Source organism: Pyrgilauda ruficollis, unplaced genomic scaffold, assembly GCF_017590135.1.
Source record: "Pyrgilauda ruficollis isolate IOZ18807 unplaced genomic scaffold, ASM1759013v1 scaffold23, whole genome shotgun sequence".
NCBI lineage: Eukaryota > Metazoa > Chordata > Aves > Passeriformes > Passeridae > Pyrgilauda > Pyrgilauda ruficollis.
This window is the reverse complement of record NW_024522539.1, coordinates 9071557-9098169: the sequence shown is the minus strand read 5'-3', so window position 1 is coordinate 9098169 and position 26613 is coordinate 9071557. Positions and strand designations below refer to the sequence as shown.

At 42.8% G+C, this 26613-nt stretch overlaps 1 protein-coding gene and 1 non-coding gene across 8 annotated transcripts in view; both read left to right on the top strand.

Moving 5' to 3' along the window:
* The window catches only part of PDE8A (phosphodiesterase 8A), a 156419-nt gene that overhangs the window by 128325 nt on the left and 1481 nt on the right, over positions 1-26613 (top strand). For all 7 annotated transcript variants that reach the window (XM_041468753.1, XM_041468755.1, XM_041468754.1 and 4 more), the window contains 14 exons: positions 431-501; positions 1082-1246; positions 3644-3692; positions 3966-4101; positions 5797-5995; positions 8731-8948; positions 9766-9898; positions 13280-13444; positions 14318-14447; positions 15194-17061; positions 17596-17720; positions 22080-22240; positions 24316-24465; positions 25967-26027. In XM_041468753.1, the coding sequence (XP_041324687.1) occupies positions 431-501; positions 1082-1246; positions 3644-3692; positions 3966-4101; positions 5797-5995; positions 8731-8948; positions 9766-9898; positions 13280-13444; positions 14318-14447; positions 15194-15300 (1373 nt within the window). In that variant the 3' untranslated portion in view covers positions 15301-17061; positions 17596-17720; positions 22080-22240; positions 24316-24465; positions 25967-26027. The remainder of the gene's footprint in view (positions 1-430; positions 502-1081; positions 1247-3643; positions 3693-3965; positions 4102-5796; positions 5996-8730; positions 8949-9765; positions 9899-13279; positions 13445-14317; positions 14448-15193; positions 17062-17595; positions 17721-22079; positions 22241-24315; positions 24466-25966; positions 26028-26613) is intronic.
* On the top strand, positions 25675-25806 carry LOC121354621. Its single transcript, XR_005955307.1, has one exon.

The following is a 26613-nucleotide window of genomic DNA, read 5'->3' as shown; positions in this document are numbered from 1 at the left end:
GTACCCACTTCAAAAGAGCTTCAGTGATTTACCTCAGCTTGGAAGCTGACTCATTATGACTTGTCATATTGCATCAGGCAGCAAGAGTAGTTACATCCTGTAATAATCTAAATTCAGTGGTTACCTACCTGTGCCTGCCAGTTTATACACGCATATTTGTCTAGTCTTTTAACTGAGTTTGTAACTGAATATTTAAAATAATAAAGCATAGCCAGGATTTTGCCAGGCTGTTACAGCCACTTATCTCTAATCAGGGACATCAGTGGTTCAGCCAGCATCTCTTTGCAGTTGTGCATTCTGCAGTCAATTGCCTCTGAAAGGCACAGCAGGGTAAGCAGTGCAGAAAAGGCCTCAGGAGTTCCTGGCTGATCCTCCTGTCCAGCCTTGTCTCCGCAATCAGGGTACAAATTCTGCTCTGTTCTGCACACAGGCAGCTCCCAGCGGCGCCGCTCCTCCATGGCCAGGGTCCATTCCATGACTATCGAGGCTCCCATCACCAAGGTAATGTCACAGCTGTGCTGTGCTGTGCTGCTGCACTGGGGCATGAGGCTCCAGGACAGCGCCAGCCTCTGAGCTCCTTCCCTCTTCCACCCCACACTGCTGTAGCTTCAAAAAGGCAGATACTCTGAACCAAGGTCTCCCAAACCTGCTTGCTAGAGTGTCATCCATGGAGTCAGCCATCACATGATCCTTTCTAAGAAGGAGGGACTGGAGTTCATCCTTCTTACTTATGCATTGTCAGCTGCTTTCTGAAACCATTCAAAGATTTGTCAAAAACCAGCTCTTTAACAAATTGTGAGAGGCAAGTGGGAGAAAGTTACGTTAAATCCATTCAGAGACATTTTGAGGCTGTGCCTTGGAAGGGGAAGTCATTAATGAGATTGCTGTCTTTAAGCCAATATCTTATTCCCAGAGTCAGTAGCAAACGTCAGAATTTCAGTAATGTCCCTTTAATTTTGATTTTCCCCCATGCGGATTAAAGTTGTTTTGTTATTTTCCTTCAGTTTTCCATAGTAGTTAACGAGTGTCTCTGTTTTTTAAAAATCACTTCTAAGTTCACAATATGTCTGATCTACATTAGGTAATAAACATCATCAATGCTGCACAAGAGAGCAGTCCCATGCCAGTTGCAGAAGCTTTAGACCGGGCTTTGGAGATTTTAAGAACCACTGAATTGTACTCTCCACAACTGGGGACAAAAGATGAGGATCCACATACAAGTGACCTTGTTGGAGGACTAATGACAGTAAGTACTTACTGCCACAAACAGCTCTTGATTAATGTTTGCTGCCTGATTTTCCCAGTTACTTGATCTTTATCATCTGCCATGTGCTCTGCCTCTACAACGGCAGATTTTCAGGAGAAACCACACACATCTTTTTGTGGACTTTCTCCCCCTACTTGAATAGTGTAGCTCTGAAAATGGGAAGAAAATTGACCAGCTCCTTTAAAACATTAGTTTAGCTAAAAATGGAAAGTAAAACCAAATTTTTTTCAATGTGATTCATTTTAGTAAGGTATAGATGGGAGAGGAAGAAAGAAAGAGAACCAGATATTTTTTAAAATTTATTAATGAGGATTAAAATGACATGGTTTTGGGGGGCTTTTCAGTCTATCAAAAGAATGTTTTCAAAAGAATGCAAAATACATATTTTTGTTGCTGTTTCTTGGATTATATTTGTACCTGTAGCATAGTACCCAAAGTTGAACAAAGGGCACATAGTGAAGCAAGAACTGAACCCAAACCTTCTGAGCCTGGAGTCTGACCCTCCTGATGGTAAAGAGATGAGTTTAGATGAATGTTACCTGTGCCCTAAGGATATGTGCTCTCATCAGTCTATAGGTTGCGTATGAAAGGCTACATCAGGACAAAAATTTACAGTGTGTTGGACGCAAAAAGGCTCACAAAATGTGAGCTTTTCAGAGATGTCTCTGGGCTATTACAATTTAATGTTGGAACTATTTTGCAGTATATCTTTGCATTATCCATCAGACTCTTCAAATAGTTCATGTGTATTTTTACCTTTGAAAATACCACAGCAAATATCTAATCAGGAGAAACATGCAGGAGACTCCAAGAATTCCAGGAGAAGACCTGAATGGTTCATACTGGGCTGTATTTGCTAACTGAGTAGACAAAATTTATTGTTATCTTAACTCAAAAATATAGGAAGAATATTGATACATATAATCATTAGTCTTGAAGTGAATCTTTTCTCCTGTTGAACACATAAGACTCCATAAACACAACTGTTTTCTCCTTTTTTGTGGATTGTTGACTCTAACATGCATTTGTGTTCTGATTGTATTTGGTCCACAAACATGAAGATAACAATATTGCAAAATATAAAATCTTTACTAAAAAGAAACCAAAGGCTTTTTTATGGAGCAATAAGAAAAGCTGAGAAAATTAATTTCAGAGTATATGGCATGGTATGAGTTTTAAAGTTATTGGAGAGAAACATTTTTCCATCAAAGGGTCTGCTGAAAACAGAATTATATTGTTCCATTTGCGTTCAGAAGTTACATCTGAGAAGGAAACAAGTAATATGTTATTGGATTTGGACTCTCAAGCAGGAAGGGCATTTGGAGTTCAAAGATAGATTTACCAGATACAATTACACCTGCTATTGCAACTCTTAAAAACTAATCTTTGATTCTAAATGATAGGCAGCATCTGGTGACCTAAATATTTGTGTCATAGCAGTTCTGTTGAACAGCCACTGTTGTACTTCCTTTCCTTTTAAATCACAAAACTCCAGACTTACTTACTTACAAATGTGAAAATAAGAATTAGATATAACAGCTCTTTTAAGAGCAGATATTCCATGTTCAGATACAGGATCCACATTTACTTCAACTATAATTGGTGTGAATAACATCTTTAATAAGGTGCATTCAGAAGTAGTTTTTTTAAACACTGTTTTTTTACATCATGGACTAAACATGAGCTAACAGCTGTAACCTCAAAAGAGCAAGCAGGATTTGAGCCACAGCATTTTGAATTATAAAACAAAAAGTAAATATTAAATACATAATTCTGTTAGTTTTAATCCATCATCTCAGTGTTCACATCTAGGCATCGTGCCAAAATTAAGCCTAGGAGGCACTGAACTGAAGGAAAAACAAGTACACATTCTGTGTGCTAGAAAGGAACCCTCGGCCTAATTTGTTCCTGAGATTCTCATGAGATTCTTGTGCTGCTGAGGTGACTGGATCTGCCAGTACCAGGGCAGGAGAGCTGGGGAATGTCTCCATCCACTCCCTGCCACTGCCCACCTTTGCTGGAAGTGCGTGGTGGACACGCCGTGTGTGCTTTGAGGCACAGGCCCACAGCTGGTGTGCATGTTGGCAGAGACAGATGTGGGCTGCAGTTCTAGACCTCCATCTGCACCTGAGAAACCTGACTTTTTACCTGCCTGAGTCCATGCTGTATCCCCTAGCCCGCAGTTCCTCATCTGTTACGAGCTATGTGTAAACCAGGTGGATCTGAACAGTACAAACAAATAAGGGAGAGGCAGCTCTGATGAGTGACAGGCTGCAGTCAGGCTTCTCTGAAGTTGTTGTGATACTACTTGGTGTCAACATCTCCTAGACCTATTGTGCAATAGCCTCCATTTAACTTGCAACTTTCATTTAACAGGATGGTTTACGAAGATTATCAGGGAACGAATACATATTGTCAGCAAAACGTAAGTTTTAATTTGGCAGCTAATTTAATTTGAGATACTAAAACGTTCAGAAATTTAAGAAACAGGGGAAATGTGATTAGATGTCCTTTTTAATGAGCATTTCTTTTCGTTTGGGGTTTTTTATCTGTAAGCATTTTTCTGCAGCATTACTGAGCTGCGTGTTACTACAGAAAAGAAAGCATGGTCATTCAGTAAAATTGTATCTCACTATTAAATATCTTACTTAATATACTGTTAATGAATACATATAGTAATAGCTGTTTTCCTCAAAAGAAACTCATCAGGTTGCTGGCAGTCTGAGCTCTCCAATCTCCCTCAATGACATCCCCCCACGGATAACACAGGCAATGGAAAATGAGGAACAGTGGGATTTTGATATCTTTGAACTTGAGGCTGCCACCCATAAAAGGTCAGTAAATGCAAGAGCTCAGAAACTGAAGTTGCTGAAAATTGACTTAAATGTCATCCTCTAATCAGATCCTTAAGTTATCTACCTGTGCTTTTACAACTGAATTAATTTTATTTTCAATGTCAGATGTTTGACATTTTCTCATTGTCATTTCTAGCATCTTAAATAGCTTCTGTTTCATCATGCACTATTTCCTGCAAATTCCCAGTGGATATAAGTGAAGATTATATATCTTTGGTGTGTTATAATGACAATACAGCGTAATTTTAAAGCCTTCCTTTATTCGGGAATAGAAAAGTTTTACAAATCAAATTATTTTCTTGTGGGGATTCAAATTCCTATTATGGCAAACTACACACAGACTCAACCTGCTGGTCTTGATTTGATCAGTTAATACAGACCAGGTTTTATTTTCTTTTCATTTGATTGGGAAGGTTTTATTCCTGAACAGTTCCAATACAGCTTTTCAGCAGAATTCCCATTACCTTTCTCTGGGATTAGAGGAAGGTCTTTATTCTAAAATCTTGGCAGGTCACATTTTATGTATAAGCTTAACTGCAAACATGTACTGATAAAAAGCAGGGCATACCAATTTCCATCACAGAAGTTTTCAAAAGCAGATCAGCAGCTTTGATAGACTGTACTTCATTAGTTGCAAAGGCTCCCCCAAAGACTGTAAATTGTTTTTTCTCTTTAAGTCCTTGGTTTTATTTTCTGATGCTTATCAAAAGTTTCCCTTTTGGGAAAGGGAAATGCTTTGTCTTAGGTAAAAGCTTTGTGGGACACTAATTTGGAGGCCAGATCCTGCAATGAATTGACTATCTTAAACCCTTTGTCAAAATCCCAGATCTGTAAGAGCTTTGAAAGTTATTCAAAACCAAAGTCTAAGAAAGATGTCAGGCACTTAGTTAACAAATATGCACTTCATTGTTAGACTGTGGTTTTGTGAGCCAAAAAGGTGCAAAACCTCCTAGGGTTTTATTCTTCTATGAAGTTATTTTATTTTAAATGAAGGTATTTATATCCACTTGCTTTAGGTTTTCTTTCTTTGCTGCATTTTGATTTCTAATGAAGTCATACAGATAAGTAATTAAAAAGAAAAAATGTAAAAATACAGTCAGTCTGTGTGATTTACAACATTTAATGGGTACATTGCAGTAACTTAATTAATTTTCCCAGCCAACATGCATGAGGTCACCAGGTAGGTTTCTCTGCTCTTACTGATCTGGAGAGACCACAGAGGGACAAAGGAGCTACTTTGTTGCCTGTACTCTTATTAAAGGCAGTATAATTATGATTGCTTCCTACTGTGTTTAAATAATGATAGTTCATTTGTTAAGAGAAGTAAAGTGATTTTCAGTGACTCACAAGTATGAATATATTACTGGTATTGCCTTAAGTCCAAGCAGATATATGGTAATAAAGCCAGGATAATTAATGAAATTTTAGTACATTTCAGTTCCCTGACAGAGAAACCTGGAGACACCTTTGTCTAACACTGGGGGGGATTAAGGGGGATCTGACTTTATGTATGTTACAATTCCAGTATATAACACAGTAATTCTGTAACAAGTCCTTACACATCATTACATTTGTCATTAGCTAAAAATGCTGTGTGGATTCCTACTGTTTATGCTATATAATATTCTTTCAGCTGCATTCAGTTTAAAACTTTCTGTTTATTTTTCTCCACAGGCCTTTGGTTTATCTGGGTCTCAAAATATTTGCTCGCTTTGGAATCTGTGAATTCCTAAACTGTTCAGAATCCACTCTGAGGTCATGGTTACAAGTTATTGAGGCTAACTACCATTCCTCCAACTCCTACCATAATTCTACTCATTCAGCAGATGTACTACATGCTACTGCTTACTTCTTGTCTAAAGAGAGAGTAAAGGTGAGTCCACATCTATGTGAAACAGTGTAGGTGGGAAATACAGATGCAATCAAAGAAGGATCTCTCAGATTCAAAAGCCAAATGTCTGCCTAGTGACAACCAGTCTGGTAACTCTGAGGCCAAAGAACTGGGCTTTGCATGAATTCTAGGATCTCTCTTATAGTACATGTAGAAGGATGGATACTAACATTACAAAATGGAACAATTCTTAATGGGAGAATAAGAAAACCTTATTTTCGAGTAAAACTTCTTCATATAGTTAAACCTTCTCAGATAGGTGAGCTAATGACATAATTATTTTTGTACATTATTATTTTTTATTATTATGGTACATGCCAAATACAGCTTTAATCTGGGTAATTACCCTCTCTTATGTCCTGTGATGGTCATTTTGCAAAAGACTCCCAGGACAATATAGGCCATAAAGTGGGCTGTATCACCCACTGGAGAAGATGCCCTGAGGCTTATAGAGACTGCATTGGAGGAGAGTATTGAAAAAAATTACTTGTCACTACCATAATACCCACTGTGGTATTAAAATCATGAGAACCAGAATAAATCAGAATGACTTTTGCTCTCACATGCCCAAACTGGAGAAGGGGAACAAAGCAGTGCTTGGTGTGTGTGCAGTAGTGTGGTGGGACATATTTCTGAGTTGCACTCCTGGGTAGAAGTTCTGAACTGGTCTGCCTAAGGATAGCACCAATGACAGGCACCTGGCTGAGAAATTTGTGACTGTAAACAAGCTTCTGACAGCTCATTAAGCTGTAGTAATTCCGTTAACTTGGAGCTGCAGCTCATTAGTGTGCTCTCCAGAGGCTGATTTACAAATACCATGTGCCAGATAGGGATGGATTGTCACTGGACTTTTTCAGCCCCTGATTTGCCAGAGGTTTAGCTGGTCTTCCCAAGAATATCTATGAAAAACAGACAAGATCTGGACCCATTTCAATGCCACAGAAGCCTGACTACCTTCTCTTTTTCCAGAATGTTATTTCCATTCCTCTGTAGGCATAGGAAGAGAAAAAAATGTTGCAACAGAAGGAGCAGAATCAAAGTTCAGAATTCTCTCTTCATCTTTTCAAAGTTATAGCCCAGCTGCTTTTGTGTTGCACAGAGTTCAACTTAATCTAAACACAGAAAGCCCAATTCTGCCACTGAAATTCATGAGAATATTTTTTTTTTTGGTAACTTGAACTCAGCTCAACTTGTCTAAGAAAATCTTCTGGCTCCAAAACTGAAGCCATATTCTTAGAATCATTTTCACTTCTGTGCCATGGGAGTTAAGATAACAAAGTTAGGATCCTTGACTTGATGTTGGGTGTAAAAGTGCTGTAAATCCCTGTGAAATAAGTCAGGTAGACTGCTGTGGTCCTCCAGGTCAGGCATTCTCATGTTTCTGGCCATTTTCCATCTGCACAGGTCTTTGTCAGCCAGACTGAATGCTGCTCAGTGTGTCCCACTGAGGAACTCCCTCTCTCAAATCCCTTTCTCTGAACTGCATACCACAAAAATAGAATCCCATGACCAGCGGCTGAAAGAAACAAGGAAGAAGTTAACATGCAGCAGAGAGTATTTCAGACAATGCTAACTATGAACTACAGCAGAAAGAACTATTTGCCTTCTCTTGTTCTCCATGAGACTCTCTTGACAGTCCTTAATGAATAATATCCCTGCTCCTGTAAAGTGAAGTCATTGCATAATTTCAGGAGGTGTGAAAAAGGGAATGGTTTGTCTTTTCACCTACCAAATGTAACTATTCTGAATGGTAGTAGAGGGCCCATAGAGAATTTGGACCTCAAATGAAAGCAAATTGGAATGAAAATTATCTACCTTGCTCCCAGATTCCCATGGGAATAATTTTGCTCTCATGTCTCCTTCATTTTATTAAAATTTTTAATATAATTGTTTTGAATCCGTGGTCTTTCACAAATGCCAGTATGAATACAGCACAAAGGCTAGTTTCCAGATGTTTCTGAGATGCTTAGTTTTTGTTCTCCTTTATGCTATTTATAAAGAATTAACACTTGAGTGTAAAATCTTAGAGTCAAATAGGTTTGTATTTCATGACAGGGTAGATAAAAATAGGCATAAAGTAATGCCCATTGCAAGTAGACATAAAGCTTGGAGTGCAGCATGCTACCAGAATCAGATTGTGACACAGAAAGTCCAGAATATGTGTTTTATGTAATTTATCCATGGATACAGAACATCAAATATGCTTCATAGAATATACATTAGCTTTAACCCAGGACAGTGTTACTAAAGAACTGGATGTATGGATAACATTCCTTTCAAATTGTAAACCTAGCCAGCACAGAAGTGGAACATGATTAGGACACATTAAATTGCCAAAAGAAATTAAGGGGCGCTAATCGAATAATTTTTAGCAGTATTGGTCTTTTTTCCAAGCAAATACCTTAACTCCAAGTGAAGGCGGTTTCAGTGTTTCTAGAAAACACAACCTAATTTATTACTTTACATTTGTTTAATTTGATGTGCTGTGACAAAGGTGTGGTTAAGGCAAAATTTAAGAGGTACAAAATGGCCAAAAAAGTCACGCAATGTTCAATGAAGCTTATAATGAATTTTCCATTGCTCTGTGTAGAACATCTGACCCTTACTGATCCTCCAGAGTTTTGGCTTTTATTCCTCAGTGACTTGGCTTAATCTTATGGACAGAATAGGGTTTCTAATGAGTGTGCCAGGAAAACTAAGCACCCTTCTATTTTCAGCAAACTCTGGATCCGATAGACGAGGTTGCCGCGCTCATTGCTGCCACAGTCCACGATGTGGATCACCCAGGAAGAACAAATTCTTTCCTGTGCAATGCTGGCAGCGAGCTTGCAATTCTCTACAACGACACGGCCGTGCTGGAGAGCCACCATGCTGCCCTGGCCTTCCAGCTCACCACCCGGGATGGCAAATGCAATATATTTAAAAACATGGAGAGGTAAGCTTAACCCCCAGGGTGCATGTTCTGCCCACCTACATCTCTCACTTCCTTCTGGGTACCATAAGGCAAACAAGCATCCTAGAGGAGGGCAGTGCCTTGTGGATAACTGTCCATGGCCCTTGTGAAATTTGCTTCTAAAAGAGTAGAATGCTTCTGTCTCTCCTGCAAAGACTTCTGAGTAATTCCCCACTGTCAGTTTCTCCTGTCCATAAAAAGGCAGACCCTATCTAAGGAACTTAGTGTAAATCTTAATGTGAGCAAGTCTAGAAGAGTTGTTTTGTGTCATTGAATGTAGAGAACAAGCCATGGCTGGGTGGGTAGAGAACAAAGAGAGAAAGAGCCACAGACTAGTGTGAAGAATAATGAAGGACCTGTTGCTCTTGCAGCCTCAGAGAAGCATTTAGGGCAAGGATGTGACCATTGCCTTGGTTCTCTCAAGATACAACAGAAAAGTATTGCTGAAAATTGGCCTAGAGAGTGAGCCACAGCTGGGTGTCTGTGCTAAAAGCCTTGGGAAAATGCAGGTGTGGCATGTCCTAGCAGCCTCCTAAGCAGCTGGTGCCTCTGCTTCTGCCCAGCTCTGGTGCTGTTTCTCCTAGAGATCCAGTCATGCCTGGAGCAGATATGTCTCTACACACCAAAGGTACTCCTACATCTAACAGAGACACAGCTGCCCAAGCCTTTATTCCTGTTCTTTGTTCCCCTAGCACCTCTCTCAAACAGGAGTGGTCTGTTGCAATTTTGTTAGACTTGTTTTAGCAACCAGCCCTTTGTGACCCAGCCAGCATTCTTAATTGTTTCCTTCTTTAAACAGGAATGAGTATCGAACCCTTCGCCAAGTCATTATTGACATGGTCTTAGCAACAGAAATGACAAAGCACTTTGAGCATGTCAACAAGTTTGTCAACAGCATTAATAAACCCTTGGCAGCACTAGAAGAAAATGGGGTAAGCAACACTTCAAGTCCTCCTTAAAATACCTAGGCAGGGACTGGGAACCCTTGGCAGTGGGAAATTCCCATGTGGTGTTCTGAGAAAGTTTATCAGAAATGTGGAGAAAGAGAGGCTGGAGATTTATCTTTCACCTCTGGGTTTGAATCCCCTTCTGCTTAACATGGCTGTCACTTACTTTGAGGGTGAGTGGGACTCACTTGGATCCTATTAATATCACAGTGCTGTGATGTCATACTTGGAACCAGGACCCTGGGCTGTATGTTTTCGTGTAAAAATGCCATTTTGATTAACCCAGTCACTCCCATGGAAGAAGTGGCAAGACTGGGCATTGTTGTTGGCTGTTTCTGCAAAGGAGGCAAGGTTTGCTTCAAAGCAGAGGCTGAATTACATCCCTCCCAAGGGGAGTTTGCTGGGGGTGCAGCATAAGGGCAGGTCTGTGGGCTGGCATGTGGTGCATTCTCTGGCAATAAAGGCCCTCAGCCTCCAGTGATGCCTGGCAGCATTCATGGGGTTTCTGTCTGCTTTCTTTTTTAATCTTTAAAATAGATGATGGTGACATTATGTATCATATAATCAATAGCCATCTGGAACCCCATGGACACAAAGAAATTGCCTGTTAAGAACTCTTTCTGAAAAACCACACCAGTTTCAATAACAGCTTCAACCAGCAGTTTTGTTGCCAGTAAGAGCAGTGTATAATTTTGTTGGAATGATTTTTGCAAAGAGAAGACTTGCAGAAATGGTTATGATAAAGCTTGCATTGGTGGCAATGTCATGTAGGAGCTGTAATGGTTTTCTGTATTTTCCTACCATGTTTTTCAGAAAGCCACATTTATGACTGTTGTGTGTAATGAGGAAAGGCAGTCTTTTTATTATCTGAGAGTGGAAGAGAAACAGGTCTTGTTCCTTCACCCATGAGAGGCAGACTGGCGCTTAATTGGAGAATTGTACCTTTTTCCACAGGAGTATAGACTAGAATTAGCTTTGTTCTTGGCACCTGGCAATGCTAATGGGAACTCTGTGAATGTGAAGCCAAAGTTCCAGGAGGATACTGGTAGTACTGAATAAATGAGAAGAAAGGATTGTTCTGTTCATCCTGAAGAAAGGATGTTAAGTTCCCAGCTGGACAGCCCCTCTGGATGAGCATAGCAGCATTGGTGCAGGAGAGAACAAGGGAGCTGCTGCTGCTGGGTGCAATGTACTGCACTGGCCCTGTGGAGTGTGTAACTCTGTAGGGCTCCTGGTCTTGCTGAAGGGCTCTGCATGGCCTAGCTTGGTGTGCAGGGCCCCTCCTCCCAGCTCCAAGGGTTGGGATGCAGCAGTTGTTTGAGCGGCAGCATCCATCCGAAGAGTCAAACTCCTCTTCTTGCCTATTACAGAGAGCTGAACAGCTGGTGCTGCTGAAGAACAGGGCTTTGACCTGTAAAATTGGAGAGTAAAAACACAAACAGGGACATAGGAAAATGAAACAAAAGTTTAGTTCTACCCTTAAACCCCAGAGACTGCAGAGAAATTATCTGCCCCACAAGACATTTGTGATTCACAGCAAATTGTGCCCTAGGATGGGAAGAAAGACAAAGAATATATAATTTGTATTGAAAACAAGGAGCAAAATGTTTCCCTTCTTTCAGCTGGGAGTTTCAGTTTGGCAAGTTCCTATTAAAAGGCCTGTAATGTGTGAGTGGGTAAAGCAAATTATTTATTGTGCTGAGCAGAACAACACTGTCAGCCCCTCTTTCAAGTCTGCTGTCCCTCTGGCTGCAGCAGCACTGTGTGTTTTCTGGCCTGCTTTCCAGTCATGGTGGTGACTCAGTGGAGTGTTTGCAGGCTGAGCTGCCAACTGCCTTTTCCAAATGGGACAATTCCACTGATTTTTATTTATTTATTAATTTATTTATTATTTTTATACAAATTTGTTCAAAGAGCCATGCTGAGAAGCTGCTCTGTTTGTTTCCTTTTTGCTTTTGTTTCATAAACTGAAAAAAAAATCCTTTCCAGCTCCAGCATCCTCTATCCTCCCATTTCCCTTCATGATGTCACCTAAGCTATGACAGGAAGCCAACATCTGACATGCAGAGACACCTCTGCACTCGGAGCAGGATGCTGGGACTAGGCCCAGTTAACACATTTTATTCCCAAGACATCTGCATCCAGCAAGTAGAACTGTGCCTTTGGTTTGAACAGGTCTCAGAGGTGAACATCTTTTCTTGTTCCCTGGTGGTTTTCCTACTAGGATATTCTCTACTATCCCTAACTGAAAAATCTCTTATTTTCCATACTTGTGTTTCTGGTGCTTCCATCACTTTATATTGGCTTTCTCATATATAATTTTTCCATGCATTAGGAGGTGTATACATCTCACCTTGTTTCTTCTGTTTTCCCTTCCACATACCTAGAAATGAGAGAAAAGAATTGGTTTGTGCACCTCATTTTTGTGAGACCTGTGCAGCTGGTATTTCTGAGCCATTTCTGTACTATCAAATTTTTTTTTTATTACAGTCAGTTTCTTCCTTTAGGAAGAACTTTCTTCCCCATAAGAATTTTCTTCTGAAAAATGTCATGGTTATTCTGACCTAATAAAAGGTCAAAATGTTTCTGCTGCTTTGTATCTCCCTCTTTGTACAAAACACTGCAGGAACTGGTAGCACATTATTATTATCATTACATGTTCGGTACTTCTTCCCTGCTCTGACTGTAGAGCAAGACCTTGTTAGGTGCCAAAAAAGTCTTGTATGTTCCTTGCTTCAAAGAGTTTCTATTCTGAGTAGACAGCAGTGCAAATGCCTGTACCTATCCATCCTTAAAGAGTCCAGCAACAAGGGAAGGGAATGAGGATCATGCCTGGGAGTAATGTGGGATCTGACTCTCTGAATAGTAGCAGTGCTGTCAGAATGATTGATATACTGACAGGGTTTGTGTGCCAAGGGTGGCTCTGCATCTTGGGTCAGTCTCTCTTTTCAAACCAACTATTCCACTCTTAATGTGCAAGTCCATTAATCCTTGGGTTTCAGCAGAGAGTTACATTTTTCTGCCTACACGGTCCTCATCACTATGTGTGTAGTGATGAATTGATCCTCTCCACACTTTTGAGAAGGCAGATAAGGAATAGAGGGATTAGGTGACTTGCCCAAAGATGCCAAAGAGATCTGTCACAAAGCCAGTGACTGAATCCAGAAACTGGAGTTCAGTGCTAGCTCAGAGCTGTGGCTAACTTCGATAATCCACCTATAAATTCAGTTAGACATCAAATCTGGTAGCCAGTAGCAGGACTGATCCCTGTAGGATGTGCTGAAAGCATTCCCAAAGCACAAAAGCTTTTGAGTTAGTGCATGGAGACCTTGCTAATGGATTGTTTTTAATTCTTAAATGTTACAGAATAATGGTGATGGAGAGTCAATCAAAACTGTTCTCAGGTCTCCTGAAAACCGTATCCTTATCAAACGCATGTTGATAAAGTGTGCTGACATTTCCAATCCATGCAGACCCAGAGAACAGTGTATAGAATGGGCCGGACGCATCTCTGAGGAGTACTTTGCACAGGTAAGGCAGTTAAAACAGGCTGCCGCAACTGCAGGCGAGCATCTCTTTAAAAGGGAGGAGAAGGGTGTCAGTGTCACAGAGTATCTCAGGCTGCATTATGTAATGTGAGAAATAATAACCTTTTTATTATAAATGATGGGTATTACTCATGCTGGTGCACAACTAGATGCCTTCAGAGAGATGAAAGTTGACAACTTCTATTGTGCAATTTTTGAAAAATCTAAGCTTTCAAGTTGTTCAGTTTGGAACTGGGCTTTTTGAGCCTTGTCTGCAAATGCACTCCCATAAGACAGAGCAAGGATGTCTTCTGTGCTGGCTCTGCCTTGGGAATAGGACCATCAGGTTCTAGTGTTTGGATGGGAGCAGCATTCACTCCAATAAATGCTGCAAGCCCTTAGCACACTGTGCTGAGGAAAGGTTTTAGAAGATGTGGAAAAGGAGAGGGCAGTCGTCATTACAGATTACATACCAAACACTGCAGCTGGAACTTGGCACCCCAAGCAAGGGGCAAGGGAATACGAAAGGTACTTTGCCATGTGTGAGGGGACAGGTCACTGCTTCCATCAGAGACCAAAAATGGTGGAGCAGCTCTTAGGTCCAAAGCAGTGATAACTTGGTAATGTGCCAAGTTACCTAGGGTCAGAAGGTAAATACATCCCTTTGTGGGAAACACTGGAAGGCACTATGTGTCTGCTGTTCTGCTGAAACTGAACAACTAGGTGACCAAGATTAAGATGCTGCTGCTTCAGATTTATTCAGGTTCTTCCTTTGATTTAGCAGATGCATTCTCTAGTCAGTGCCAAACAATCTGCTGCTAAAAGACGCCCATTAACAGAATGTGTCTTAGGTGAATAATCACTAATTTTTTTGCAGACTGATGAAGAAAGGAGGCAAGGTTTACCTGTTGTGATGCCAGTTTTCGACAGAAATACTTGCAGCATCCCCAAATCCCAATTATCATTCATTGATTACTTCATTATTGATATGTTTGATGCCTGGGATGGTAAGCAAAACTCTTCTGTTTCCTGATGTGAACAATTTGTGAACATTTGAAGCTGCTGTGATAAAAAAAAATATTTTTTTATGGCTCCTAAATAAAGGGAGAGAAAAGGGAAGATTCCTGCAGTTCAAGTAAGATTAATAACTTCATTATTTCTTATAAGTATGGCTACAAGCAATTCTCATGGCTTGTCTGTAATATACTAGATTCAGGCAATCTTGAACTTCTTAAACTTGCTTCTCTGTAAACAGAGAACAGAACACATTCTCTTTGATAGCTCTTTGAGCACAGTCATTTTGACCATGTTAATATTGGTTATTCTTCAAGGCAAATTTCTACTGTCTGGAAACTGCTTGGGGGAGAAGCTGTTTCCTTCCAAGTGCTGCGTCCGTGGTAAAAGTGGTCAGAAATGTGACTCTCCTGAATGCCAGATGATGACATGTGACTGAGGTTTGATGGGGCAGGATAATTACAACCATAATTATCTATGCCCCTCCTGGAAAACTGTGTTCCTTTGCTGGGACTCACAATACCAGTATTAAGTAGATTTACAGAACAGTCTCAGTGGCCCAACTGCTACACGAGTGCTGAGAGCTTTACAGCCAAAACTATTTCAAGCATCAGTATGACAGATTTAAGCTTTTCTACTTAACCCAGTTGCCCCAACATTTCAAGTGATACTTAAGCAGACAGAACCTGTGACTGTTTCAGTTCTGCAAACTCAATACTTTCTGCCCTTTCTTCCCTAGCATTTGCCGACCTGCCAAATCTGATGGAGCATCTGAATAATAACATTAAATACTGGAAAGGACTGGATGGAAGGAACCTGCGAGTCCTTCGACCACCACCAGAATAGCAGTTAGACCATGGTGTGTCATTCATTAGCCAGATGCATATTTATTCAAGCTCACTTTTATCTGTGTGAATTCAGATTTGTTTTGGTCTCTTCAGTATTACAGTAAAGCTAGCCCATGCACTTGGGGAACTTTCACATTCAAGAGAACACGAGGTCAGCAGTTGACTTCCACAAAGTACCATGTGTGGACTCAGATGAAATAAGCCCACCAAGTGGAATTACACTGGATTGCTGCAGTACTTGTACTGAAGAGGGTTTATTACAAACATACTTCTGTGATATCTTCATACCAGCACGTGAAGCTGGAAGACCTTGAAGAGAATCCTCATAAAAAGGACATTCACTAGAAGTTTATCTATTGATAGAGACTCACAGCTTTTATGAGAAAGCTACATGCTTTTTATAAGCACTTCAGACAGTTATGTAGAACAATCAGACATTTAAAATGCAACTGTCTATGAAAGAATTTTTTGATCTATGAAAAATAGATGTACTGTATTTTTTCACATCACAGAAGGTGCAATCATTCACTTCTGAGCACTACTGAAAGTGAGTTCTCCTTAAGAAATTTAGTAGCAAATGTAAAAAATAACACAAGAATTTTTGAGGTTGATCGTTAGCATCTATGATTAAAATGTTATGTTTTATTTATTTTGTTAGATGTTCAATATTTTCTATGAATTTATAAATACTTAAAAGCCAAAGCCAACTTTAGATGCATTATAAATTTACATGATTCATACTCATTAATATACATTTAATTGATGTACAGACCTTTTATTTTCATAATGCAAATACAAAATACTATACAATGATACATTTTTATTGCACTGTAAGGATAGATGTGTATGTTTAAATATTGTCTGATTTATGTTAATTAAAATAAGTTTTATTAAAAAGGTCTCACTTGAGAGTAGTAGAATAAACAAGAACTGTATACTGTCTGAGCACCAGAACTGCAGTAGTTCTCCCACAAACCAGTGAGGACCATCTGATCTTCTCTTGGCTACAAAAATAATAGTGTGTTGGAACTCTTTGTTTTCTCCCATGACATTTTATGACTGAACTCCCTGTTAAAGTCTGCCTTATTTTATATAGTATTTCTACAAAGCATTCCACAGTGTATATGAAGAGGTGATACTAAGCATCTAATGAATTTCAACATTTTATAGTCAATGTATTTTCCTCTGCGGTAAAAGAAAAAGAACATAAAACCACCAACACAAACCTTCAACTCAAGAAGTTTGTAAAGGCTGTGTACCTTCACAATTTAAATGAAACCTTCATAGCAACTACCAGAAAATAATAAAATGTATATTTTAAGAAGTGTCAAGTTCTACCCATTTCATTTGAAATGTATATGCACTTTGTAGCTTGCAGACTAACAAACACATGAAATTCTTTTAAAAATAACTAAGATACTTTTTGTCTGGGGAAGGGAAAAGTTGAGGGGGTTGAATGGCATATGAAAGGTGTAGCTGGCAAGCCCCTGTGTTTGTGGCCTGCCCTTGGCAAGCCCATCAGACCCTTGTGTACCCTTGGACAAGTCTCTTCACGCTGTGTTCCGCTGGAGGACTCAAGGAGCATCCTGTCAGCCTTCCCAGTCAACAGAAAGGCATCCAAAGGCACTGAAAGGGCTGCTGACTGTTGTTACTGCAGAGAAAATTGAGTTCAGAGACATTTTGAACCATTTCTGAAGAAGCAGACGCTGGGGAGAGGTGGATGATGGAGCCATTCAGGGACTGCAGTAGCAGCCTTAAGGTAAGAAAGGAAGAGGTGACCTCTCCAGGTGTTACCTGCTTCTGTGTTGCTCCTTCCTCTCCAAGCCAGTGAGACCGATGGGCTATCACCATTTGTTCCTGTTAGTGTCATGCCTTTTTGCCCTTACCCTGCTTGTGTGGTCTCTTTACCTACTCAGAATTTAGTTACATGCTGTTGGGGCAGGGAATTCCCTTTTCATAATTCCATTTAGTTCATTGTTGTGTGCATGTTGCCTAAGCCAGGGGGCTCAGATCCTGTGAGGGGTGCCCAGACTGTGCCAGTGTCTCACGGACAGTAGTAGGACAGAAGCTTCTCTGGTCAGTCTTCCAGAGGTTCTACAATCAAAGCTGAAGGAGCAAATATATTTTCATTGAAGGCTCAATAAAGCAAGTATCCTGTTTTCACAGGGAACTTGCAAGGGAGGGAGAGTTGGCTGACACTTTTTCTGGCAATATCACATTGCATTTCCCTATGTTGCAGCTGTTGTAACCAGCTGTAATTTACTACCTGGTATTCATCTCCTGTTCCTTGCAGGCTCCTGTGTCTCCATTAGAGGAAAACTGCATCACACCATCACTGTCTCCTCTGCTTATCTGCTGCAATGAGGATGAGAGAGGAAGTGTGGGCATGAGCATGTGGGCCCAGAGACTTATCTGCAGGTAAAAATAATGGAATAATTATTGCTGGAAAAGACCTTTAAGATTATGGAGTCAGCTGTTCCTCCAGCACTGCCAAATCCACCACTAAACCATGTTCCCAAGTCCCACGTCTACACATCTTTTACACGTTTTTAATCCCTTTAGGCATGGTGACTCCACCACTGCCCTGTGCAGCCTGTTCCAGTGCTTGACAGTCTTTGAAATAAAAAAAATTTCCTAATATCTAAACTTCCCCTGGTGCAACTTGAGGCCATTTCCTTTTGTCCTATCACTTGTTTCTTGGGAGGAGAGACTGATCCCCACCTGGCTACAGTGTCCTTTCAGGTAATTCTAGGCAGTGATAAGGTCTCCCCTGAGCCTCCTTTTCTTCAGGCTAAACACCCTCAGCTCCCTCAGCTGCTTTTCACAAGACTTGTGTTGCAGACCCTTCCCCAGCTCTGACTGACCTTTTTGCCTTCTCTGGCACGCTCCAGCACCTCAGTGACCATCCTGGCCTGAGAAGCGCAGAAGCGGACACAGCACTCGAGGTGCGGCCTCAGCGGTGCTGAGTGCGGGGGGATGGCGCTGCCCCGGCCCTGCTGCCCCAGGCCCGGTGCCAGCGGCACTCCTGGCACACGCTGGCTCACGTCCAGCCGCTGCTCCAGCACCCGGTCCTTTCCTGCTGGGCACTGTCCAGCCCCTCTGCCCCGGCCTGCAGAGCTGTGTGGGGTTGGTGTGACCCAAGGGTTGACCCTCATACCACCGGCACCATTCCATGGGTCCGGCCTGTCCGGGTCCCTCTGCAGAGCCTTCCTACCCTGCCGCAGAGCAGCGCTCCCATCCAACTTGGTGTCGTTTGCAAACTGACTGAGGGTGCACTTGATCCCCTCATCCAGATCCTCAATAAAGATATTAAATAGAACTGCCCAGAAAAAATAATTCTTCATAAGCATAGTTAATATTCTGGGTTATCTTAATATATGGTAAAAAGCAGTTAATTTCATCTGCTATAAAAATGCCTGATGCATCATCACTGAAAAGATGTGATCAATATGATTAATTCCTTGAAATTCACACTGCATCTTTATTTCCATTACTTGGACTGTAGAACTGTGCTAATTAACCCTCTCTGTAAGCCAGATTTATGTCCATATTGGTGTACAATAATTTCACTTAACATAAAACACTGATTTTCAGGCCACTGCAGCTTTGTTCACTCTCCTGTCCATCTAGATTTGCCAAGGACAGATTATAATTAAAATCTGGAACCATGATGCCTGATCTTTACTTTCTTCCCACTGAGCTTCTCTCCAAGGCACACCTCTGAAGCCTTCTGTGCACTGTGGGGCTGTGCCCATTCCATGGGGGTGATTCCAGGCTGCTGCCCATGCAGAGTGAAGGGCCATGCTGTGGAGCTTCCTTGCTCCAGGATGCAGCTGTCTTTGGCTCCCATTGCAAATGCTTCAGCCATTCCAGATCCCCTTCCTTTATTCTCCAAGATTACACAGCAACATCACATGCCCTGTGCTCTGAACCCTTTCCAGCTTTTTGAACTGTCACTCAGTGATGGAACTTCCTGGGGACAGAAATGGCTTTACTGATGGTCCTTCACATGGAAGGGAGAACACTGGAATAAACTGAGTGTGACTGAAGTGTTCCAAATTTCAGTTAGGCTGGTAGTCTTATGCAGTGTCTGCACTTTTCATTTGTTCGTGCTTTAATGCTAATACAAAAGTAAATTCCAATGTAGAAATGATGAAGGAGAGGACCTTTATACACCTCCAGGGCTTTAGTAAAAAGCTTTGTGTTTTAAAACTTAATAAGGTTCAACAATTCAGCATTAAATGACAGAATGAATGGCTCTATTTTCCATGCTGCACATTTTCTCTCAGGTAATCCTGCTTCTAAACCTGGGTATCACTGTAGATGCTTCCAAGTGAATCTGAATTATTATGATCTGGTAAAAAAATGTTGGATTGTCAGCAAATTGTCCTAGATGAATGTCTTTTTTCCTTGCACAAAATTTGGAGTAATAATTACTTATTCTGACAAAAGGAGAAACCAGACAGGTGGTATGCACAGCTACCTTATCACAAGTCTGAAGATGGTTTTCATACTGCAGTTTACCCAATGGCTATATAAATAATTTAATATATAAATTAAAAATCACCTGAAATTGAATTAATGCCTTGTTTTTTGTTGCAGAGCCTTTTTGTCTGGGTGTTTCTGCTTGTCTCAGTAGAGGAATCATTGATAAAACATTTAAAAAATGTGTCTTGAACATGAAGGAATTGAGCAATGGCAAAGGTATTCCTGCATAAAAGAGAAGAAAGGATAATAGATATCTAATAATCACTTGCTGGGTGCTGAGAAACAGCACAGGCAGACAGTACAGTTGTGCCCTTCAGTGAGACCAGAAGGGTTTGAGTCATGACTCTGCAAGGAGTGCTTTGAAATGAAGTCTCAGAGCTATTCACAAGCTTCAAAACAAATAATCTCTCTGCTCACGTGTGACATCATCCTCCAAGGTACAGGGGTCCCAGGGGTGCTGTTAAATGATAGCAGGATGGAGTGCAGTTTGTCCTGACATGATGTTTGGATGCAGAAAACAAGCTTCCAAATTGCTGCCGTGTCCCTGTGTAGCCCTGTGCTCCTGGTTCAGAACAAAGGGGATGTCCAGGTGTTTCAAATGGTTTTTGCTGAAGTTTTGGCTCTGTGAGCAAAGGGCTGTGGCTCAACTCCACTGAATGCTTTCTCTTGGTGCCTGCTTTGAATGTTACTGGGCAAAGTGTCTCATGTTTTCCTTTTTTCCACTTGTTTAACATCTTTAAGACTCTCCTCCAACATTACCCATGCAAACCTCAGTGGACACAGCTCTGCAAACCCTGTGAAGCAATTTCACTTACCTCTTATGCAAGCAAGGCAACTGAGTTAGGAAAGGCCAGGGAACCCAGAGCCACTAAGCAAAGTAGCTTTGAGGCTTCTAAACATCTTTGAAGTCCTGGATCTTTGAGCCCTGCCTGTGGTTTAACAGTGAGTGTTAGGCCAGGAAACAGTCTTCTGGTCTTCTCATGTTCCACTTTTCCCCCTCTCTTCCAGCTTCTCTTCTTCCATTTTTCTTCTTAGCTCATTTGCTAGGAGTCTTTGCTTTAACTTCCACTGGCTGAACATCTCCCTCAAACACACAGCTGTAATGCTGGGACTAAACCCTGCCTTTCAAACTGACTCTTGCTGCTTGCTTACTACAGCTTTTACCACAAGGAAATATTTTTCTTTCTGACTCAAAATGAGCCTGGAGAAATATCTTATAATGGCTGAAAGCCTTACCTTGGTATCCACAGGCAGAAGAATACAAACACAGTTAACTGAAATAGCTTGTGAGCACTGCAGTGCTGCTGGGGCAGTGGGAATATGTGTGCAAGGTCTTTGGTGCTGTACTCCCACATGCAAAGTGAAGTCAGGTGTGTTCCAGGCACCTCTGTCTTTGACTTATGTTAGCAAGCACAAGCAGCTGGGGACACTTGTTGAAATTTGAATCTGCCTTTTCTTGGTTTGCTTGCTCCCCCCGTCGAGTGGCAAGAGTCATTGCTAGAGCTGAAACTCAGTTCAGCCCATGGTACTCAAGAGAAATCACGTCATCCTTTTATTACATAGGTAGTGAAATAGTGCACCAAGGCATACAATTTTCAAAAGGAAGTGAGAAAGGTGATTCCTCTTTGAAACAAAAGGAGGAATTCAGCCAGAGTGTAATTATTCAAGTGAGAAATTGGTCTTGTCTGGATTTAATATTCCAGAGTGGTATTTGATGTAAATCCTTCCCCAGAGCTCATTACATTAGCTCTTAGCTCAACCTGAGCATGCTGAGTGCCAAGTTCAGCATGCAGCATGTTTTATCACCAAGGAGAATGACGTCAACCTGGTGATCCTGCAGCTCCCCAGCTCGGGGGAGGAGGTATGGCTTTGTCTTCAGCCTAAAGATAAAATGGAATACATTTGATAAGATTTTCTTGGTATTTGCAGTGTAAAATGTGTGAGAAATACTGCTTTTTACCTCCAGAAACAGCTGTCCCTTTTTGCCTTAAAAAAAAATCCCCAAACCTCAAAAGTTACTTTGCTTGTAATATTATTCAACACAGAAGGTGAAATTTCTCCTTTACAGATCCCTAAGCTTTACAAGCCGAGCCCTTTCACAGGTGGGTGAAATGAGCTGCAGGGAAGCACAGGGGCTTGTGGGCATCCATGCCATGGCAAACCCTGGCCTAGTCCCGGTGCTGCCTGGCTGCTGCTGCTGAGGGCTCTGGTGAGGATCCTGCCAAAAAATGGCAAGAGAAAGGTAGACAGCAGATGCTTTCATAAGGGTTTGTCTCTGGTGTTTTTCAGAGATACCGCTCAGAGCTCCTGAGAAGCCGGAGCTTCGTCCTCCCACCCCGCTGTGTGCCAGGCTTGGTGAGACTCGCAGGAGAGCCGAATGCCATCGGCGGGCACAGTCCCAGCAGTGTCCCCAGGCTGGGCAGTGCTGGCTGTTTCACACTCTGCTTACCGTAAGTAAGGCAGACTGCAAGGACACAGCGAACGTGAGCGCTCAGGAGCAGGCGAGACGCCCAGCCAGCCCTCGGGGACTGCGCTGGGAACGCGGGTAACACCAGGCACGGCTCTTGGGGTTAATGAGGGAGAGACTGCAATTGCTGCTGTACAGACAGGCGTCAGGACATTGTGAGAGCAGAGTGAAGCACTCCTCACCTGACAGCCAAGCCCTAAAAGTGAGCAGCCTCTCCCAGCCCCTCAAAATGCACGCTGGCAGACTCGGTTATGACAGATCTCTGACAAGGCAAGGTCAGAAAGCACAAAGTTTTAGCTGCTCTATCATGCCAGGAACAAAAAAAAAAGCCAAAACACCAACCTATCGTCCATCAAAAACCACACAGAAACCCCAACAACAACAACAAAAAAACCCCAAACAACCCAAAGCCTTGTTTTAAAATAAGCTGTTCTAAATAAATAAGTGTTCTTTGAACCACAGCATAGTACACATGTAACAATGTTTGTTAAGTAAATATCAGTGACATGTTTAAGTCTAGCTCAGTAGGTATTAGCAAAGTGATATTTGTGTTGCTTTTGTTGTAACAAGAGTCAATCGTGTTTGTACAAGGTGGTCTGAAAAAAGGGACTTTGGATTTGGGGTTTTATTTCTTCCATCTGCTTACCAGTAGCCCCACTTTGGGACTTAAAAGTCCTTCCCAATGCATTGAATTTGGTGAAGTTATATTTACTTCCATTGGCTTAGCTCTGTTCATAATCTGCCTCATGAGTGTTACTTCTTACCCATGGATCCACTTAGATTATTTTGTCTTTTCTGAAGGAAATCTGTCCTAAGTCTGGTTGCAAATATATGGTCACATTATAATAGTGTGTACCTGAAATGCCACAGTGCTGTGACTGAGCAAAGTTCAGACCTACTTCACCTCTTCTGATCAGATGCACCTCTTCTGATCTGAGCTTAGATTTTCTTCTCATGCTGCAAGCAGAGAGAGCCAGAGTCCCACACAGGCCTGCTCTCACTGCTGTGCCACTGTGCTCACCCAGTCGTGAGATATTTGCAATGTGCAAAACTCCACACAGGGACTGAGACAGCACGGCCCAAAAGCCAATGGCTCCTTTTCCATTTGCAGCAAAACAAAAACAAAACCACAAAAAAACACCACCAACAAAAAAAAAAAAAAAAAACCAAAAAAAAACCCCCCCAAAAAAAAAAAAAAAAAAACAAAAAAACCACCAAAGAAACAAAACCAAATCACCATCAGTTTCAAATTTAAACAGCTGTTTATATAGGTGTTTATATTTTTGTCTCTCCTTTGACCTTTTTGTTGAACTCTTTTAAGAGCCAGATATGAACTATAAGGTTAGCGCACAGAGAAACACAAAGCAAGAGAACAGGTTGTAACAATGATGAGGCTGAATTTTAAATTCTCCACCAGAAACAAAGGCATTTTTTTCTGTTGGGCAGACTGTGAGGAAGTCGGATTGCTTCTTAATATCCTTTCCTGTATGTCAGTATAAGCCATCTCTTCGGGCATGCTCAGAAATTTTTGGCTTAATAAATCCTCACTGTAAACTACATGCTTCCACATATGGGAGGCAAAATGTTTACTTCAACAAGCATTTTATTACACAGACCATGAAATATATCTGACTCTCACTGCACAGGCACAATACATCATTGTATTACAGCAGCCTGGCTGCAGCTTTCACCCCAGCACAGAGGCACAAGGCAGGAGGTGCTGGGGTGGCCCCAGGCATCACCTGATGATTTACTTTCCAATATGAGAGAAGTAAAGGGATTTTGTTTAGAGATTGACAGAAAACTTGAGTGTTCAAGTGGCTACAAAATACCTCCAAGGCAAGGGAGTTAACACGCTACTTTCGGCCCAGCCCAGCCTGGATGAGGGCGCCGTGCAGGTGATTTGGGAGCTGTGGAACACCCACCTCAGGGGTGAGAAAGAGCAGCTCTGTCGGCCCCAATCCTGCTGGTGGAGACCCAGGAGCCGCCGAGAGCTGGCGGCTCTCCCTCAGCCTTGCCAGGGCTGTGCTAGCAGCGGGTGTTGTGCTCGTGCTTCAGTCTGCAGGATCAAGCACATACTATGGGAAGGAATGGAGGTGGACAACCACAGCAGGCGCTGCAGGATGGTGGCTGCTGCAGGCAACAATTCAGCTCTGTGTGGATGGAGGCATCACTGGGGAAGCCGCTCCATGGCCCAGCCGAAGGCAGGTAGGGCTCAAGTGGGTGCCGAGCGTGGTGAGCTCGGCTTGGTCCGTAATGTGTTGGGAAAAGGCTGCCTTAGTGAGGCCAGGGCTGCGGGAATACAGCGCCCACTCCAGGGGGGAACCTCGAGCTCTCTCTGGCCGTCTGAGGCGCTGTCCCTGCACAGGCAGGGAAGGGAAGAAGGAGAGGAAGGAAGGAAGTAAGGCAGGTAGGCAGCGCCCGCCCTCTCCCCGCCCTCTGTCAGGACTGGCCGAGCCGCGCCCGCCCCGGGAAATGGCGGTGCCACGAGGGGAGGTGAGGAGCTCATGGCGGCGCGGCACCGGCCCTGCTCCTCCCGCGGGGGCGGCCGGCCGGCAGCGGAAGAGTGGCGGAGCTCGGGCACGGCCTCACGCGCTCGCTCGCACACGGAAAGGCCCCGTCGCCGTGCGGCCGGAGCGGCTCCCCCGCGGCGGCGCCGAGGCCCGGGCTGCGAGCCCCGTGTCCCTTGCGGGGGCTGCCGCCGTGATGCGCGTCCCGCCGGGAGCCCCGGGCCACGGCGGCGCGGGGCCCGTGCGGAGGCGCTCCCGCCCGGGGCCCAGGTAAGCGCTGCCCGCCGGGCCCGCTGCCGCCGGGAGGGGCTGCTCGTGGTGGTGGTTTAGTGAGGTAGCCCGGGACCCACTGCTGCAGCCTTTCGGGAGTGTTTAAGCCCAGCTTTGCGTCTGGGTTTTATTTAGCTCCAGCTGTGGGATGAGCACCCTTTTGGCAGAGGGCGCAGCCCCTTACAGCCATTTTGTGAAGCAGTTTATGTCTCAGTATCGCTTCCATCAGAGCAACTAAAGCTTGAAAAATAAGCCTGTTTAGAAAAGGTTTAAGTTAGGTGGGCTGGGACAGCTGAGTCCCAGTATATATTGGCAACCGAGCACACCACCATAAACGCAATGGAGAGAAAATTCAATAAAAAGGCGGTGTTGTGTTTTGGACTGGCCCAGGACTGCAGTAGGGTCTGAAGGGGAAGCAGAGTCTCACCTTTGCGCAGTCCCTGGTTGCTTTGCTGTGTGCTGCTAATGAGTGATGCTGGTTAATGTTGGGAAGCAGGTGGGCAGTAAAAAGATTCAACCGAGTTTGAAGACTAGAACAGGGAATTGCCTTCCTGGCTGAGTGGTGAGCCTCTGCTGTCTACTTTAGGAGGGTTCAGTCTGTTCTGAGACTTTTCAGGAGTTTCTTCTGGAGATTCATCTGGAGGACTAAGAAAGTGGAGTCAGTGGCACTATATTGGCTCCACTGATACTATCCTCCTAAATTAAATGGTGGGAGAACAAGGCCTGCCTGTGAGATAAAAGTCAGGACCTACTTGATCTACCTACAATGTTTTAATGGCAGCGAGAGAGACCAAGTTAAAATTCATGTGTTTCTGTAGTAAAAGGTTGGATGTGTTTGTTTTAAATCTACATTAAATATATTCCAGGGCTGTTGCATTGTCTCTTGTATTTGTGCCTTTGACATGTGTCACCTGTTTAATTGCTCACAGGCCCTTTGTTCCCGGCTCCAGCACTGGGTGAGGAGGGACACTGGACATGCCTTGGATTACGGTAACCGGTTTGAAAACTGTTTTCAGCCTCAGAAACCTGTGTGAGACCAGTGTGGTCTTCTGAAAGGGCTTCACGTGATGCCCTCCAGTGGCAATAATGTGAATTTGAAATCACAGGGAGTTAGGGAAAGGGATCCTTCTGGCCTGAAGGGGTTTGGGCAGCCCTGCCAAAGTCCCCAGTTAGCTTCTGGGGGAGGATGGTTGGAGGTGTCCTGTCCTTTGGCAGTTCCTGGTGCTGCAAGTCCTGCAGGGATGCATGGATCACTGCTGCACATGAGGACTGCCTGTGGGCTTCAGCTGGCCAAAACCACAGCATTAGGCATGAGCTTCTGTACTTTGCAGAGGATGGATTTTACTGTGTGCCAGTAAATTCCCAAAGGGAAAATGAACAAGGAAGAAAAAGACCCAACAGATACCAGGAAAAATGCAGCTTGCAGCACATAACATTAGAGACAAGGACAACTCCTTTTTAACTGACTGTAGCCCTACCACTTGATGTAGTTCAGCCGGAGTTCCTGTATACAGGCCAGAGATAAGAACTGGTTTTGCCTCATCTGAGATACCTTTCAACGCAGAGAAATAGATCT